The sequence below is a fragment of the Orbilia oligospora genome (genome assembly GCF_000225545.1).
Source record: "Orbilia oligospora ATCC 24927 unplaced genomic scaffold scaffold00079, whole genome shotgun sequence".
In the NCBI taxonomy this organism is placed as follows: Eukaryota; Fungi; Ascomycota; class Orbiliomycetes; order Orbiliales; family Orbiliaceae; genus Orbilia; species Orbilia oligospora.
The window spans coordinates 215298-233703 of record NW_011645636.1 but is presented as its reverse complement, the minus strand read 5'-3'; the positions used below and the strand labels follow the sequence as shown (position 1 = coordinate 233703).

At 46.1% G+C, this 18406-nt stretch overlaps 5 protein-coding genes across 5 annotated transcripts; 3 read left to right on the top strand and 2 right to left on the bottom strand.

Annotated features, from left to right (window-relative positions):
* Positions 1 to 2144: 2144 nt before the first annotated feature.
* Positions 2145 to 3286, bottom strand: AOL_s00079g82 (uncharacterized protein; the record flags this gene model as incomplete). The annotated part of the gene is made up of 4 exons (XM_011123957.1): positions 2145 to 2428; positions 2533 to 2833; positions 2975 to 2997; positions 3082 to 3286. 4 exons carry the CDS (start codon positions 3284 to 3286, stop codon positions 2145 to 2147), a joined length of 813 nt encoding a protein of 270 aa, XP_011122259.1.
* A 5212-nt stretch (positions 3287 to 8498) lies between these two features.
* On the top strand, positions 8499 to 11025 carry AOL_s00079g81 (uncharacterized protein; the record flags this gene model as incomplete). Its single annotated transcript, XM_011123956.1, has 3 exons — positions 8499 to 9520; positions 9581 to 9986; positions 10051 to 11025. 3 exons carry the CDS (start codon positions 8499 to 8501, stop codon positions 11023 to 11025), a joined length of 2403 nt encoding a protein of 800 aa, XP_011122258.1.
* A 782-nt stretch (positions 11026 to 11807) lies between these two features.
* AOL_s00079g80 (uncharacterized protein) lies at positions 11808 to 12677 on the top strand (the record flags this gene model as incomplete). Its single annotated transcript, XM_011123955.1, has 1 exon — positions 11808 to 12677. The coding sequence occupies one exon, from the start codon at positions 11808 to 11810 to the stop codon at positions 12675 to 12677; it is 870 nt and encodes a 289-aa protein (XP_011122257.1).
* A 1100-nt stretch (positions 12678 to 13777) lies between these two features.
* On the top strand, positions 13778 to 16055 carry AOL_s00079g79 (uncharacterized protein; the record flags this gene model as incomplete). The annotated part of the gene is made up of 9 exons (XM_011123954.1): positions 13778 to 14145; positions 14212 to 14417; positions 14479 to 14818; positions 14868 to 14947; positions 15002 to 15057; positions 15114 to 15209; positions 15264 to 15396; positions 15456 to 15653; positions 15712 to 16055. The coding sequence occupies 9 exons, from the start codon at positions 13778 to 13780 to the stop codon at positions 16053 to 16055; spliced, it is 1821 nt and encodes a 606-aa protein (XP_011122256.1).
* Positions 16056 to 16883: 828 nt separating this feature from the next.
* AOL_s00079g78 (uncharacterized protein) lies at positions 16884 to 18042 on the bottom strand (the record flags this gene model as incomplete). The annotated part of the gene is made up of 2 exons (XM_011123953.1): positions 16884 to 17893; positions 17967 to 18042. The coding sequence occupies 2 exons, from the start codon at positions 18040 to 18042 to the stop codon at positions 16884 to 16886; spliced, it is 1086 nt and encodes a 361-aa protein (XP_011122255.1).
* Positions 18043 to 18406: the final 364 nt, after the last annotated feature.

Sequence of the window (18406 nt, the reverse complement as noted above, 5' to 3'; positions counted from 1 at the left end):
CTATTTCCCACGCTTCACTATCAGGGTTTTACCTTCAGCCCTTTTCGATATGAGATTGTGCTCCGTGTTCCAGCGCGCAAATACACAGTATGTGGAATTACTCGTGTATCGATTAGATATAACTTCTTAGTAATTAGATATCGCCGTAGTTACTTGCGATACACCCTAGTTGTTTTTCGAAATTCCAAAGCGCCGGCCGGTTAGCTAAGTATTCAGACCAATAACTTAAGTTACTTATGCATCGACGGGGAGAGAAGAAAGAAAGAGAAGAAGAAAAGCGTGTGTAAACGTAAAGGGATGGAGGAATCCGAATTCAAGGAAACAACTAACAAGTAACTAACCTCGTAAACTATCGGAGTATGTACAGGCACGGGCAATTGATGCTAATTGCCTGATTGTGATTGTGATTGAAATTTCCTAAGACGTAAGTTAAAAGCCACTGTCACCTGGGGAATCCTGATCTAGCCGTCCGGATTCTCTCTGGCCTCGGAAAGAAGTACTAGCGTTTGCACAAGAAAAAAACCTTTTGGTATTGTGCTGCACAGATGGAATCGTGATACCGTCGTAATATGAATTCCGGGTCTTAGTATCGTACAAGAGAGATGAATAATTAATATAGAAAGAGAGGGAGAGAAACAACAGTTGGTCGTGATTCGTCGAAAAGTTTATAGTCGGTCGCAAAACAGAAAGATCAAAAAGATTTATGAAAGGAAGGGAAAGGAAGGGATGAATTGCGCAAGAAGATTTTAATGACCAATGTATATTATATTAGATCTAAAATAAATTAATTTTAAGCTTCGAGGAGGGACAAGGCAGTCTACGTCAATCGGGCAGTAGTATAAAGTACCCTATGTCCCTCTGAAGGTATACCCGTATAGTATAGTACCAAATGAAGAGGGCCAAGGATGTGAACCAAATTTTGATAGGAAAGATTAAACAAACAAAAAAAAAAAAAGGTAGACAAGCGGCAGTGATGAGATGAGAGAGCAAGGCGGGAAGAGAGACAGAGAGAGAGAGAGAGAAAAAAAAACCTTCCTTTGCATCGGCATGCATACTGCGAAACATCTAGTACATCAAAAAAGGGTGAATGACGGCAATTGGCTCCAGTCGAGAAGAGGCGAAATGGGATGAACCCCGTCTGTGATTATCGAAGGGATGGTGATGCGGACGATGAGTTGGCCAATTACGGGATTAAGCCTAGTGCAAAACCCACAGCTCTGCTTTGGGTCATCAGCAGCTTAGGCTTCATAACCGAAGCTCTTGTTCGAGCAGATGAAAGGCTCCTGTGAACAGGTCCTAACAGGTCTTAACAGGCCATAACAGGTCCTAACCTTGTCCCAAGACATAGCCTGCAGAAGAGAGTTGCAAGATCCACTTTCAGCTCCTTCTTGAACCAAGTTTTTTTTTCCCAAGTTCCCAGATGCTATCAGGCCAGCCTGTGCACAATATTTGGTAAAAAAGAGAAATCGTATCTGCATTAGATGTAAGTAATAATAGGTATTAGTGGTAAGTAAGGTATGTAACTCCATATATACAACGCCAATGACATCTCCTTGGATGCATCATGCACCGTGCTGCATCATCCAGCCTTTCAATTAATGTTCCACCGAAATTCCAGCCTCAGGAGTCTTTAGCCAGGGCGAACGAGCTCGAGAAAAAAAAAAAAAAAAAGGCATGCTAGGAGCAAGAAACAAAGGGAAGAGGAAGGATATAGATAGATAGTATGGTCATGAGGTGACAGCTCATTGCGTCAATGCAAAGATCAAAGATAATTAACGAGGCTGGGCGAATAAACGACGCAAAAGACAAAAAATAGACGAAAACGCTGGCACTGGCTGGTAGCAGAGATAGCAGAGATATCGTCCGTGTTGGGCTGTCGCTGCACTGTGCCGCATGACGCCTTAGAACTAAAGTGCTGTGTTGGCACCAGCCTTAACTATCACAGCCACTACCACAGCCACAGACAACACGGACCATCGACCGCTATGGTGACACAAGGTTCCACCATACGCCACGCATACGCCACGCAAAGACCGATATAAAAATATAAATGAACAAACTCGTTGGTAACGGGCCAAAATGGAAGGATAGGAGGGTTGTCGTTGATTGTTGATATTAGGTTGAGTATTATAGCCTTGAGGACACTAGTAGTGGTAGCCATCTGCCGAATGATACGAATTCTGGTAGAAGCTATGTGAGGCCGCCGGCGCCCAGGGCCAAGGTGGGGCCTCAACCCTGCCATAGTGGAGAGTCGGGAGAGTCAACCAGGGGTGAGGTGCCGAGCTCGAGGACGTGAGAAGAGGAGGCAGAGAGATGGAAGAAACGTTCACACCCATGGAGCTATTTAGCTCCGAAGGGGAATGGTAGAATGTTGGTGGGGACATGAGTCCCGGGGTGGCATGGTAATGTGTCGACAGTGGTGTAGATGCTGAAGAAACACCTTGCAATCAGCATCATAACATAGCATAGTGTAGATGATCTTAATTAATCGAATATCCTCATCGTATGGATGTTATGATGTTAGGTACTTACGGTACGACCCATTTGGAGTCGAGGTATCGGAGGGAGCCTCACTTGGGCTTTTAGAGGCTCGTCTGAACTCTTCATAAGAATACCCAGGCGGGACCTGGACGTGATGCGGAAGTCCGGCCTCAGCATGTGCAAGGAGGCTAGCCTCTCCGAGAGCATCAGTCTCCACTTCTTCAGGCTCGTCAAACTTGGTGACCGTAACATTCCGTTTAGACCGTTTCGTCCCCGGAGCCGACTCCATGACGATCTTCAACGGTGGAAGGGGCCCCTTTGATTTACGCTCAATCTGTGGCTCGGCGGTTGTCTAACCGGGGTTAACAGCCGAAAACGTTAATATTGGCGCGAAACATCACGGGAACTTCAAAAATACGACATCAACGCAAAGACAGCCATTCCACCGGGTCTGCTGGGGTAATCTCCATCGTATCAATATAAAAAGACGTACCTGCGGCTTGACAACCATCGGAACTATCGGTACCCTTGATGTTAGCGGTGCTCCAAACCGTGTTGGGACAAGTCGAACTCTAATGTGTGTGTGGAATGTACACTCACCATCCTCGTAGGGATTCAACCGGGTCATAGGATTGGGCCATTGCCTCTTTGGTCGACCTCTCCGGGCCTTTAGCCCGTCCATGATTTGTAAGGGTGCGGAGCTCCTTATCTTCTCAATCTTCTCCATCTTTAGAACCTGCTCCCGGCTCATCACCGACTTCTTCCCCGCCCGCTTAGGTTGCACCGTTCCAGACTTTCGAGGCATTATAAAACCACAAAAAAGCGTGTAATTTTCCTCTAGAGATTGTATTCGAACCTTCAGAGGCAAAAGGAATAACCCCAGACAGATGTTACTGGCACAATTGGGAGTATATATCCTGAAAGTGTTCTCAACACTTTTATTGGCTGTTCAGCCCGAAATCACCTGAATCTAGCCAATTACCCGATTGGGAATGGGCGATGTAGACGACAAGGAATTCGGCAGGGAGGAAGCTTTCGAAGGGTATCTGAACAAATAATTGTTCCAATGAATGAAATTTATGTAAAACTTCAATGAGTATGGGGATTATATGCAATATTCCGAAAATGAGACTTCTTAAGAGAGAATCGAGATTTAAATATTCAAATTTGATATAAATATGGTGGTATGAAGAATCTTCTGCTGCTCTTTTTTGATAGATAGCAGATGGTCTGGGATAAGAAATGGCTGATTTCGTCGTCGGGGCCTTGACGATATATAACCCTTCATGTTTTCGAGCCATGGTATGCAATTCCCCAGGATTTATCGCTCGAGTTCTTTCATTCTCCTCCTCGATTTTACCAGGTTCTCAAAATTATCATTGCCACTTGCTTCCAGGCCCTTGTGCATTTTGCATCTCTAGTTCCTTGGAGCAGTACCTTGGAACGCCCTCTTTCTCTTGCATATATTATAATAAATGTGCATACGTGGGGTGAGATTTGCGGCAGGATCGATGGACATAATAATATTGAGATACCAGTTTTGTTGATATCCGAAAAATGCAAGGGCGTCTCACGCGCAATGGTGCAGTTTCCGTTTTTTTCTCGATATGCTACTAGAATCTCTTTTATCATGGCTAGCTGAACTTCGATATGGCTAGTGGATCGAGTTTGTGTGTGCATCGTTGATTTATAATTTACAGGAATTCAATTGTTGGTCGATTGCCAATTGATGATTGGGCACGGGGGCTCTATGGGGGCTCTGGATCGAAAAAAAGATAGTCTGGCTTACACCTCTGACTCGGTGAAGTCATGCAAGCTGACGCTGGAAACAAGAATTGATATCGTATTTTGGGATACTAAAGCTAGCTAGCTGCCGAAGCTAACCTAGAGCAATCTACTGCAATCCAGCTTGCCAGAGCAATGGCAAATTGATATTGTATCATTCCGAACGGTTGCAATGAAGAGAACTAGTAGCGTCGCCCCCGATTGCCTAGTTTTATTGCTGGCGGCAGAGTGAAAGCACGCCAATCAACATATCGCATCCTCAGACAAGGGCGGGTGTACCGCATATGTGACAAAATGCTCGGGTCACCTACATACGCTAGTAGAAGCAGTACCATGGGACAAATCCTGGCGGCCACGCTTCGAGTAAGGTAGTCCCAGGTACCGTATCTTGGAAGCCTTATGTTGGAAGGAAGGAAGGGAAGAATTGACAGGGGCGGGTTGGACGGGGTTGCTTGGAATTGCCCAGGTCAAGACTTTTAAATTACGCTTGACCCGGAAAACTCACCACCCTCAAATATTTTTCGCCTACTCGAGATAAATCGTGTCGCGAGATAGGCAAGATACACAGGTAGGGTATGCTCGCCTGTTACAGATTCCTTGACTCTTCGCAAGATTGGCGATTCCCTTGCTTCCGCCTAGTCGCCGGACAATGAAGAAGAGCCCCCCTTCCAACATTTTCATGTTCTCCAGATCTAGATATCTCCAAAAGCGTCGAAAAACTCTTCGATATAGATGTTATTTTGATCGAATGTAGAGGAAACCAGGCAAGCAATCTGCATATTGTAGTGAAATCACAAGGGTCAACAGCTCATTCCAGGATATGCCACTTGATGACCTAGGGCTAGACCGCAAACTCCCAGAAAAAGAGGGGAATCATCCTGCAACCTGTGTCGAAATCGATCCAGACTCCGCAAAACCCTGCACGTGTATGTATGCTAGGAAATGAGCTAGCCCATCCGATTGGATGTTTAAAATGCGAGGTTGTCTTGACGGAATTTGCCTGCGTATGGGCCTAAGGAGATAATCGATCGATCAGTTGGCTCAGCTGTACGTGTACTGGACAGCTGTCGACGAGAGCTCGAGAGTCGAGTCGGTGTGAGTGTTTTTTTGTTGTTGTTGTTTCGTTCTAGACCAAAACTTGACGAGATCGAACATGAACATGCATAATAAGAACGAGCTACGTAAACTTCCATGGTTCCCATGTACCATGGTTCGGCAGGATGGGAACCGGCCAAGTCATCTTGATCTGAGCTTCTTCCCGCGCCGCCGCCGCAGTGAAACACACTGGCGAAGTCGTTCAGGAATTCGAAGCTAGCGAAAGGTGGGACGTTAACGTTAGGCCGGGCGTCTCCACATACCCCATTAGACCCTGACATGAGGTTGTCTGTCACTCCACAGCACTCGTGGGAGATTTCGGTGACACAGAAAGTTTATTAAAAACTCCAATTGTGGTTCCGGTGATCAATTCCTCGCGTAAGTTGCATTTTCGAGAGTACTAATTATTATAGGGGAGAGCTAAGTGCGACGCTAATCCAAAGGCCTCAGGATCCCTGGCCGAACTTCTTCCTTCTGGCTAGGCATTCGATTTTTACCTAGGTGACTATGTAGGGTAAGAGAGGTATGGCTGTAGTTATTGACAATTTCAGATACCCGGCTTGATATATTATGCGACTGACTAGCAACCATTACACCTCCGCAGCGCCGGCGTATTTGTATCTGTGTGGCCATGAGGTACCGGTATTGATTAATCTTGCCTAGTCAATTAATGATCGGTACATGGATCAGCTGAATTTGTACTCAGATGTACACTCCGCTCGAGCCTTTCTTTCGAATATCGACACTAAAACACAACAGGCATCATATTTCAAATTTCAATACGACCTAGAACGAAGCTCGGAATTCAGATCTGGTAGACCTCATATTTAGCGTTCTCCTTGTTCCGAAATGATACCGCATGGATCAATCATGGTCAATGGCTTGAGAGAATGAGATCGAATACCGCATGCAACCTTGCATAGTGGTGAATCCAACTGCGTCTCGTCGAGTAATGCACCCTCGATACAAAGTCCGCGCTACTCAAGACCTTTCAGCCGTCGGCTAACGGGGTTTTCGTCCTGGTACCCTCTCGAGTGGAATCTCTATCTCGAGACCTAGTCGGATGGGACTTGTGCCTAAAGAAAACCCGATGTAACGAGACAGTATCAACCTCCTGAGCTGTGGGCCGTCTACGCCTAATCGCCTCCTTGCTGGATAACCCACCTCTCCTTTGTCGCCAGTTTTTTGATATTGATACACGGACTTTAGGGAAGGCATTACTGTAAGTTAGACTTTTTATATTTTTTGGTCTTATTATATGTCTACTACGTGATGTGCGTTAGCCTTGATCAATACCGCAATCTCGGGTCAACTACAACTATTACCAACCCGCAAGATCGTTCAATGGGGATCCACTCTCAAGTGCAAGCCCGACCTTGGAAGCTTGTATCCTATGTAGCCTAGCCTCTCCACCAAGATTAGCCCAATCCTTCAGCAGAATCCACTAACTTCAGTTTTAACGATGCTTAGTGTTTGAAATACGTCAATTAATACTCGAAATACTTGAGCCTTGCATCGGTCGATGTGTTGTGGGCTGCGGGCTGCGAGGAATGGAGTGTAGTGTGCCAAGTGCATGTTCGACTCCACAGAACCAAACGACCCACCGACCCACCGACCCACCTTCGTGCATTGAACGTCTTCAAAAAGCCGTTTGCTTTTAGAGATACCGGAACAACCTTTGTGCATCGGGTTTGAATATTGGCTGATTGGTGATAGACTGATTATCGCTAGCCATTCGATTCGTCGGTAACACGTCCTGTGCAGGACGTAAGTACAGGGATACATATCGATATTGTGTCCGGAAAATACCAGGTCTGCGAATATTGTCGGTCGAATACCCGTGAACATACACCATCCTTCTCGAATCCATATTTCATTTCGGACTTCGAATTCTGGGATCTGGGTTTATGTGCAATTTGTGTCTCGACCGATACGCTTAGAGACGAATATTCCGAACACACGTGTCACCATCCGGCATCCACAAGGGCTGTGGAACGGGAGCTCGAACTTCTTGCTGATATCGGTATTTTCCTCCATGTGCTCTCAACCCTTCTTTAATAAACATGGCAGATTTTGACCTTGCGATTGTCGTGGTCACCAACTCGGTTAGGGATACAGAAAGTCCATTTGTTCCGTGCCGGTTCGCGGGAAAATCAGGCCAAGTTGAGATCATCAATGCCAGAAAGTTTTTTAAATCCACTCAAGACCTTGCAAGGTGAATCATAGATTTGTTATTCTCGGGTTCCCGTTGCCCAAATCTTCAAAGTTTCGAAACCCTCTTTCTTTTGAAATCTTGAAGGAAAGAAAAAAAGGAAGAGAAGAGTTGGCATGATTGGTCGTGATTTCAGTTCCCTTCAAACCGAACGGGGCTCAGCCGTCTGGACAGCCCAACGATAGCGCCGCTGCATACTTTTTCGACCCAGGCTTTCTCCAGGCACTTCGCCATGGGCCGTGGGCTTGAGTGTATTCTCGCCTAAGTCATCCCTGCCACTTCCTTTTTTCACTTAGTTCTTCACAATTTGAGGCCTAAATGAGGATTAGACTCATTTCGTGGGGAGGCTTGACTAAGCCGCGATCCCAGATAGCCCAAGCGGGGAGGCTGTCGATCAGCCTCGTGTGAACGAGTTTCGGGACGTTTGTGTGTAAACATGGGAGATGCGTCTTTGAGATGGCTTACGACTCACTGATCCAGCCAAATATTAACTCCAAAATCTGGCCTTTGAACTCTGAGCTTTGAACTTCCAGCTGCGCATAATAAATAACTAGGATTCGGCGTCATCACCTTGCATTTCTGGTCTCTCCCAAGTCAATTCTTTTTAGTCTCCGCCGTCCGTCCGACACAGGGAAGCAACGTTGGGTGTTTCGCTTAGAACCTTTGGATACCTGCAAGCCAAGTCGAAGTCACCAACAGACCAAACGGAGATCCTACCTGGTTATAGGTCAAAGAATCCCAGCCGCTGACTACCTACGGAACTAGTAGTTCTTTCAAAGCAAGCGGGATCCTTTCTTAAGTAGCCAGCCCATCTACCGAACGCGAAAGCGTTCTCTTTTAAACCCGATCCATACTTTTTACTACCATTGTCGTTAGTTTGAGGATGTTGATTCCGTACTCTGTTCCCCGCCCTATCGGACGCCCCATGTCTGCACCTGAAAGCATGTCGTCTGCAAGTGCAAGCGCAAGTTCCTCCTCAACAGCTGGTAACATCGAGGCTTTAAAACTTGGTAAACAGCCGCTTCCGAGAGAACTGGATTGGGAACTTTATAAGCAACAAGTTCTCGACAAGTTTATTTCCGAAGCCCAGCTTGGAGAAAACGAGGAGGATTTGGTTACAGGCCCTTACTCACAATCCAAAGCCAAATACAACGATGTGTTGCAGGAACTACTCGCCATCCAGTTCACAATCACAAAATTAGAAGCCAGACCAGGCACCGCAAGTACGAACTCGAGCATTAATGTCCTTGGTGCTCTATCGGCTTCGGCATCTTCGGTCGCTTCAGCGGAGGCTAGTTCGTCAAAGAGGCACACACAAGATACCGTTCTAACTGTGCCTCCCGAAACTCTAGAGGCTGGCCTTGCGGCAAAGCTTCGACATGATGAAACCAGTTCGACAGAATCTAAGGAAGAAGAAATTGGATCGGCAGGTTTGGTTCCAGAGGCAAATGGACTAGAGGAAGAAGGGAAACCAGAAGAAAAGGCAGAGGAGAAGTCAGAGGAGAATGTAGAGGAAAATGTAGAGGAAAATGTGGAGGGGAGCACGGAAGAAATCCAGAGGCCAGCTTCACGGGCCTCGACCTCTTCTTCCGATTCAGACGCTTCATATCAGGACCCTGACCGCCCATGGGTTGATGGACTCATCCATGACTACCCCCCTCCGCCTCGTAGGTATTTGAGTAGGAGGGACAAAATCAAGAGGGCGCTCTGGAGTGTCCGACTTGCCCCGGGGAAAGCTTCTGCTTCGGTCAGGAAGTCTGTCTTTGGAGAGGAACCTTGGTCCACCTCGCCATATTTCCTATACGATGAATACCGGGATGTCAACGCTAGGGGCTTCATTGAAAAGTTCAAGTTCGAGCTCCAGCAACCGGACCGTTCGACGGTTGCCGGGAAGGTGTACGCAAGGGCTCGCGAGCCTTACTTCAAGACGCCGGGGTCTACCAAAAGGTTCGTAACCAATACACTCTAGCCCCCCCCAATTCACCACGTTCTAACTTTTATGTATAGGGAATGCGTTTCTTGCACCGACATGTTCCCCGTAACGGAAATTGTTACTCTGGATTGCGACCACAGGTATTGCGAAGAATGTTTAAACGTCATGGTCATGACCGCCTCTCAGCAGGAGAACACAATGCCTCCCAAGTGCTGTAGTGTTAGGGTCCGACCAAATGTCATCAAGCGAGTTCTCAAGACCGACGAGGACAAGGTGAAATTTTCTCGGAAAATCATCGAATATGACACCATTGTCGAGAAGAGATTGTTCTGCCCAAAGCAGAAGTGCGGTGCCTTCATCCCGTATCACCCCCGAAAGGACCAACATCACCCTCTTGTTGGAACTTGTCAGAAGTGTGGGACAAGGGCTTGCCGTATTTGTAAAGGGAAAGCCCATAAGCATACGGAGGACTGCCCTGAGGTACGATAAAATTTGGTTTGAACAAATATTGAATGATGTAGAGAAAACTAACTTGGTTTTGTAGGATCTTGGATTGAATGCCGTCATCGGTCTGAGCAAAGATAATGGATGGAAGAGATGCTATCGGTGCAGGGCTATGATTGAGCTGAACTATGGCTGTAATCATATGACCTGTCGATGTGGTGCCGAGTTTTGTTATATGTGCGGAAACCCATGGTCGTTTGAATACGGCTGTCCAACTGGGTGCACACAGACGGACGATGATGATATCCAAAACCTCGTTAATGAAATCAATGAAGCGGAGCAGGCCAGGTTGGAAGCGGAGGCTGCTATTGCTAATGATCCGGAAGCCCAGGAGAGACTCCGACAGGAGCAAGAAGCCAAACAACTCGCCGAAGAACAGATCCTCAGAACTGAAGAAGACTTGCGACTCAAGGCCCTCTTTCGAACTCAAAAAGAGGAACAAGAAACCTTTAACACCTATTCGGGAACCGTTCTGTTTAAACTTAGACAGCGACACTACGAAGAGATGACCGATCTCCAGCTCGCCCATGTGGGCGAATTCCTCACCCACAATAGCGAATTAGAGGATCAAACCCTCGAGCTCTCCCAACAAGCTAAGGTGGAAGAAGCGGAGTTCTGCCAGAAGCTCGGGATGACTCTTGAGCAAGTCAAAGCAAGCGATGAGCACGAGGGTAAATTCGTTGCCCTCTGCCGCGGACACCGCGAAAGCATGCTCCGAATGAAGGGAAAGTGGGACACTGAACACACTGCTCTCAAATTCCGCCATTCGAAAGCCCTAGATAAGCTCCGTGCAGGTCAGAGACTTGAGGAACGAGTGGTGGAACTCGAGCTTTTAGAAAGAAAGACGGGCTTTATTACAGAACAGCGTAACGTCCTCGCTCGCATGATTGAGTGGAGAAAGATGGCCACCGGCTTGGACTACGCACCTGTGGAAAGCGTTTATAAAACAATCGTATTTAGCGATGAAGATGCAAAGCTCCTGGAAGACGAACTCCTATCAATGGAACTTCCATAATAATGTCACAAAACATACCCTCCTTTTCATGTTGCTCTTATTTATTTCGGCACATCCCTATCGGTTTTTTTATATATTTTTTTTATGCATTTGTCTTCAATGTTTTCATGGCTTACTACTGCAATTTCTTTCGCATATACCAGAGTTTTCATTTGTTGGAGGCAGATATTTGAATTTGGAGCCACAGGCGTTACGGAGACATTTTATTTTTGATTTTGACCCATATAACTTTGACTGCAAGCAGTCGGCCACCTGGCGTTGCACGCCACGTCCGCATTCCCTATCTACTCTATTTCATTCACTTTTTTCTTCTTTGTTCAATCTACAATATTTGTTCGATATCTTAGAACAGTTTTACCTATCTCGAAGATTTTATTGTGCTTTCTCAACTTGGCAGACTTCTCGATGTATCCAATGCGCACTGTTACGTCACACTTGTATCCAGAACTTGCATCAAGGCATCTCTATATCTATGAAAAACAGAAAGGAAAAATTGTAGGAGTGGGGAAACAAGATGTCTCTCTCTCCCTGAACACCCTCTTTAACAAGAACCAAACCTCTTCTAGAGATTTCGTAGTAACCTTCTCCATCCTTGTCAATTATATTAATTGTTCCATCAAGTTCACTAATGTTCATTGATCGTATACCTCGTACATTACATTCAGAATAACACACTGTTGCATTTTCTCGCCAACACAACTTAACTTAAGGTCATATCTTGGTTGGTTTCCACATGCACACATATATGTGGAAGTATAGGCTAAACTATTTCTAATCCAAAGATGTCAGAATCAAAGCCTGGCCAAGCACCGCCTCCAGTTGTTTCCTTTGTAGCAGGCGGTATAGCAGGTGGCGTAGAGGCCTTTATCACATACCCATTCGAATATGCTAAAACACGAGCACAACTAAAGCTCAATGCTGGCCAACCATTACCTCGAAATCCTTACCTGATTGTGTCGGATACCATTAAGAGGGAGGGTGGTCGAGCGCTGTACAAAGGTTGTAGTGCCTTGATTGTTGGGAGCATTGCTAAAGATGCAGTTCGGTTCGTATCTTTCGATACTATCAAAAATACGTTCAACGATAAAGATACTGGGCGACTCTCCCCAGCTAGGAGCTTGCTTGCAGGAATGAGCGCTGGTATTACAGCTAGCGTGTTCGCGGTCACGCCAACAGAGAGGATCAAAACCGCATTAATTGATGATGCTAAGGGAGATAGGAAATTTAAATCATCATGGAATGCAATCGGTTCCATTATTCGAGATGACGGATTAAAGGGAATGTACCGTGGATTGACCGGGACCACGCTAAAGACAGCGTCTACAACATCACTACGACTAGGGAGCTACAGTATCATTAAAGATACCGAAAAGGCGAATAATATCCCACAAAATTCAGCCGTAAGCTTTGCAAACGGGGCATTTGCTGGCCTCGTGACCACAATAGCCACACAACCGTTTGATACAATCAAGACTAGATCCCAGTGTGTTAAAGCCACTACTACCCGAGAGGCTTTCCAAGGGATACTACAAGACGGTGGAGTTCTTGGATTTTGGACTGGGACTGTTATGCGGCTCTCGAGGACGGTGGTGAGCGGTGGGATTTTGTTTGTGGTTTATGAGCTTGCTGTTCAGGTGATAACACCGGCTTGAGGTTCCTCCATATATACTTAAGTACCTACATACCTGATATCGGGAAAGTAGGATAGGAACTGGGAATATTGTATTGACAGGTAGATTTGGGGACTGTATTATAGGAAAACATTCACGTTACTGGATTTGGCTACGCCTTGCACTAAATAGGTACCTCTTTAGGTCTGGGTGAAGCAACCACCGATGCAATAAGATAGGATGGCAGCAATCGTATAAATTGAGCGAATAGGTAAGAGGGAAATCTACTTGATCTCAAAGTTGGTGGAAGAAGGCAAGTAACCGCCCTGTGGGACCCCCCAATATGATCCCCTTGACAGCAGACTTCTGCCTGCTTTTCCATCGCAAGAGCTCTCACGGGAGCCGATGTCTGGCCGAGCAATAGGGTAGAACACCCCGCTGAGTATTACTACTTCAGGTCAGAGCACTAGCGCCGAGAAAGTTTCCCTCACTGCTGCCGGAGGGGTATTTAAGCAACCTGGACCCGTCATCCCCCCCACTCCCTTCTTCCTTCACCCCAACATCTAACTTTCTTCCTGCTCGCAGATATCCATCCGCTCTCCCTTGTCTGAACTTTAGCTCCAAAGGCTGTTGATTAGTTCTGACTCTCTCTCGAGATCATCCACATCTCGTACTTTCTTTCGCAAGTCTCTAACTTGTTTGTGAAGTAAGTCCCCTACTGGTGTTGCTGTATCGTTGCTGGAGCCGTATCGTTGCTGGAGCCGTAATCTTCCTTCAAGCTACCTTCTTCTCCTTCTCACTGTCCCATCCTTCACTTATTTCCTTCCTGTAGTCACTTCGATTTCATCTATAGATATATTTGCCTTCATCCTGTCTTCTTTTTCATCCTACCATTCTCATCAAGAACTTCTTCTGTGTTCTCCATCGATCCTCTCCTGTATCACCTCCATCAGTATTATTCTCTCTCCATCTTCTTCTCTCGTTTTCCTTTCTTCACATCCTGGATCTGGCTTCCCAGTGCATAGTTCCTGCTCCAATCCCTGCTTTGATTTCACTTCATTCTCCTAGCCGTTGGTATCTCTTGATCTTGCATTTCGTTCGACGGCTAACTAGATGTCTAGTTCCCTTCACGATTCGCCAACATGTCCTCCCACGAAGTCGAAGACCAGTGGGGTGCCACTGCCGAGGCATCCCAAGAAGAAAAGCCGCAGGATCCAGAAACCGATCTCACAATCTCTACTAAGGTCCTCCAGGAGATGGCCAACGAAAAAAATACAGAGAAGGAGTGGGCTGAAAAGTCCTCTTATAACTACGGTAACTTTTCTCGTGATGCTCCTGCGCCTGGTACCACCGGTACTGCAGATGTAGAGATTCCTCTCTACTCGGAAGCTCCACGATTTGAGTGGAAAGAAGAATACGGTGAGATTGCTCCTCGTGATGCCACTCTCGAGAAGATTATTTTCGGTGATGACTTCACTGTTCCAACGATTGTCAATGGTGCCTTCCAGGGGTAAGTGCCTGATTCTTCCTGCCCGTATTCGCTGCTTCGCAGTTTTGTATGCTAATGAGAACCTAGGATTGGCACCATCGAAATATCTTGGTACAATGTCAATCGAGAAGTTTGGGACCCCCCAAAGTTCAACAGATTCGAAGAGATGGGACTCCATCCGGTCATCATGGAAAATCTTCAGCTCTCTCACTACACTGTTCCGACTCCCATCCAACGAGCTTGTATCCCAACTATCGTCAAGGGATTTGATCTCATCGCTTGTGCCCAAACTGGTAGGATATCTGATTTGAAGTACTCTTGTTATCTTAATAAATTTCTAACAAACTTTGTTAGGTTCCGGCAAAACCGCGGCGTTCCTTGCCCCCATCATCTCCAAGTTGATGGGGAAAATCAAGACGCTTGCTGCTCCTCGCAGCAATCGTGGTGGGTACGGTCGCAAGGCAGAGCCTTTGGTTCTCATCGTTGCTCCAACTCGCGAGCTGGCTACCCAAATTTTCCTCGAGTGCCGCAAGTTTTGCTACAGATCATTCATGAGACCTTGCTTGGTTTATGGAGGGGCCGACATTCGTCCTCAACGTACTGAATTAGAAAAGGGTTGTGACCTCGTCGTCGGAACTCCTGGTCGACTTCAAGATTTCATCGATCGAGGCAATATCTCCCTCGGTCGTGTCCGGTAAGTTGAATTGGACGCTCTATCGATAATGAACTAACTATCTTCCAAGCTATACGGTTATCGATGAAGCTGATGAAATGCTTGACATGGGTTTCGAGCCGCAACTTCGCAAGCTCCTCCACTCCGGTGGTAAGTTTTTATATTCCCGCGTTTATTGGAAGAGATGCTGATATAATAATATAGATCATAATGAGGATGAAAATCTTCAGATTATGATGTTCAGCGCCACTTTCCCAGCAGTAAGTATAGCCATCAATTCTCACAAGCAGTGCTTTTCTCACCATGATTTTGGTAGTCTGTTCGAAAGCTCGCCAAAGAGTTCCTTGCCGATGATTATGTTCGCATCAACGTTGGGCGTATTGGCTCGGTCAATCCAAATGTTGTTCAACGTGTGAGTACCACCCTGAGTACTGTCGAAAATTCGACGCATCTAATATACTTCTAGATCATCTACGCCAACTTTGACAAGAAGCGTCAAGCCATCTTTGATCTTTTGGCCTCGTCCCCGGCTGCCCGCACCTTGATCTTCGTCAATTCCAAGCGTGAGGCTGACAGCCTTGACGATTTCCTTTGGAACAGTAAGTCAAATCCCTAAAATTAAGCATTTAGTTGAGTATCTCTTAAAAATGATCTATAGAGGGTCTCCCAACTACTTCCATCCACGGTGATCGTACTCAGCGTGAGCGTGAGGACGCTTTAATTGCTTTCCGTACCGGAAAGTGTCCAATTCTCATTGCTACCGATGTTGCTTCTCGTGGGCTTGATGTTCGCAACGTTCTGCACGTCATCAACTACGACATGCCTAAAACTATCGAGGAGTATACTCATCGTATTGGTAAGAGTCCCCGTGGTTTGATTCATGTTGATGAGCGTTTACTAAATTTCTGACTTAGGCCGCACTGCTCGCATCGGAACGATGGGTTTGGCCACTACGTTTTGGAACGATAGGGATGGTGCTCATCTTGCCGAAGCGCTCACCAAGACATTGCTTGAAATGGGCCAAGAGGTTCCATCTTTCTTAGAGCCATACCGACCTTCTGAGGAAGAGGGGTTGAAGTTCGAAGAAGAGAGTTCCGATGTCGAGGAAGGTGAAACTGCCGTTGGAGGTGGTGAATCTGGGGAAGCTGGCGGCGATTGGGACAGCGGTGGTGGCGCTGCAGCTCCTGCTCCTGCTCCTGCTGATGGTGGTGACGCCTGGGGAGGTGGTGGCGGCGAGGCCTCATCTGGTGGTTGGTAACTGTCTACGGGTATTTCATTTTTTTTTACTCTTCGGCATTTTCCAGATCACCACACCTTTCATCTTCTTTTTCTTTTTTTCTTTTCATGTATCCATATGAATTTCCTTTTCTTTTCATAACTTCCCTCCCTCCACCAACTACGACTTCAAACAAAATCAAACGAACAAAAAGTGGAGGGAGGGAGGGAGGGAAACTCGAAAGGAAATTCTTTGTTAAACTTTTTTTATTTTTATCTGGGCTGGTTTATTCTCTGGCATACTTTTACGGGGCGTTCTATAGGGATGCTAGCTAGCTAGCTAACCTTTCTGTTTAAAAAAGGCATGTATTTAGCATGCTCACATATAATACTAATGCTAGCCTGGGTAGCCTTCAGATTGAGCAGCCCTTCCTCGATTTAAATTTAATCACGAGGGAGGGTATGCTTTATTTGAAGGTTGGTGCCCTTATTCATAATTAGGATCCTCTAGGGGGGGAAGGAACGAAGGGGAAAGAAGGTAAAAATCAAGAAGGGAGAGAGGGGGCGGCGGCAGGGGATTAATACTAAATAGTACCCCCCCCCTCCTCAGATTCCTCCTCAGATTCATATCTCCCCTTCTTCCCCCCTAGAGGCTCCTCAAAACACGTGAGCAAAACCTAGGTAGCTTGCATGCGAATATCAAATACAAATACAATCAAAATCACAATCACAGATGCAAATACAAATAGAATGGGATGGGCCTTATGGCCATACTTGGGGAGATATGAATCTAGTTCGTAAGATGATGGTGATGGTGATGGTGATGTAACAGATTATATTATACATGATTTTTTCGTGATTAGGTACTCGTTCAGAATGAGGAAGAGGGAGGAGCAGAAGACCATTGGAGTCTTTGGAAGAGACCCGGAATCCAATCCATGGAGTCGGTAGCACCTCTGAGCCAATTGGGTCCCTTTATTTGCATTTCCATGTGGAGGATTCTTTGGTTGTCTTGTTTGACGACGAGGCCCTCGATACCGCCTTCTTCTGTGAGGGCTATATAGGCGAGTCTTTTCGTTGAAGGGTTATTGGTCTGGAGCCAATGGATTTCGACGAGTCTTGCTTCGGGATCTATGATGAATTCGGAGACATAAATGTTTGGGATATTATCGTTGTTATCATTATCATTATCATTATCATCATTATTATTATCTGGATCGAGTTGGGGAATATTCTGGTAGACTTCGTTTTTGATGTGAGATAGACTGGCTCTGCGAAAATAATGCAGGACGAGGAAATGTCTGACGTCTCTGACGAAACGGTCTAGGTTTTGGATACGGGGCGGGGGAGGGAGGTATTTTTCGGCTAGATCGTTTAGAGGTTGGATGAAATATGCGGGTATGGTGTGTCTGTGCAAGATCAGATGGGTTTCCGAGGGGGTTTCGGTGGGTGAAGGGTTTTCGGATGTGGGTTTTGGAGTGTCATCGTGTGGTTTTAAAAACAAATAGTAGGGAGTACCGAATTTACCGTCGGCCATGACTTCGATACGGATTCCGGTTATGTTGTTGAAGGGAGAAGAGGAGGAAGCAGAAGGGTCTGTGACGGTAAATTTGGTGAGGCCGGCCATGCGGTAGAGGGCTTCTTGAGTCCATTCTTGATGGTCGGCTGAGAGTTCGGCGGAACGGGCTAGGAGGATGTCGTTTAGGTTTTTATCAGAGATTTGGAGGGAAGGAGAGATGGAGATGGGGGGTTTTGTTTGTGAGGAAGGAGTTGTAGAAGAGGATGATGATGATGATGAGAGATGGTCTTTGAGAGTTTTTGTGGAGCGGAGGGAGAGGAGGGATGCTTGGTAGGAGTTTCGGAGTTGAGTGAGGTCGTGGACTGTTATATAGTTATGGCTTGTGTTAGTAATGTAATATGTGGTATGTATATTTTGGTATTGAAGGAGATATACTTTGCTGTTGGAGTTCGGGGAGATCTGGTTCTTCTGATAGATTGAATTTGTGAGGTAGTGGTGGAGGGGACGACATTGTGATAGTGGTGATGATGGTGATGAAGCTGAAGTTGAAGTTGAAGTTGAAGTTGAAGTTGAAGTTGAAGTTGAAGTTGGAGATAGTTAAGATGGATGGATGGATGAGAAAGATGTGTTGGAGATGTTGTATTTTGGAGTGTGTTGTGTTGTGTTGTGTTGTGCTGTGTTGTGTTGTTGATGGTCAACACTTTTGCAGAATTCAGAGAGATGAGAGAGATGAGAGATGCAGATGGGAGATGGATACTAAAGTACCTCTAAGTCTAGGCAGTAGGAGGTAGGTAGTTAACTAGGTAATAGTTATGGTTTAGAGGGGATGGGGAAGTGATTAGATTAGATCGCAGTGGGTATCTGTATCTTATCGC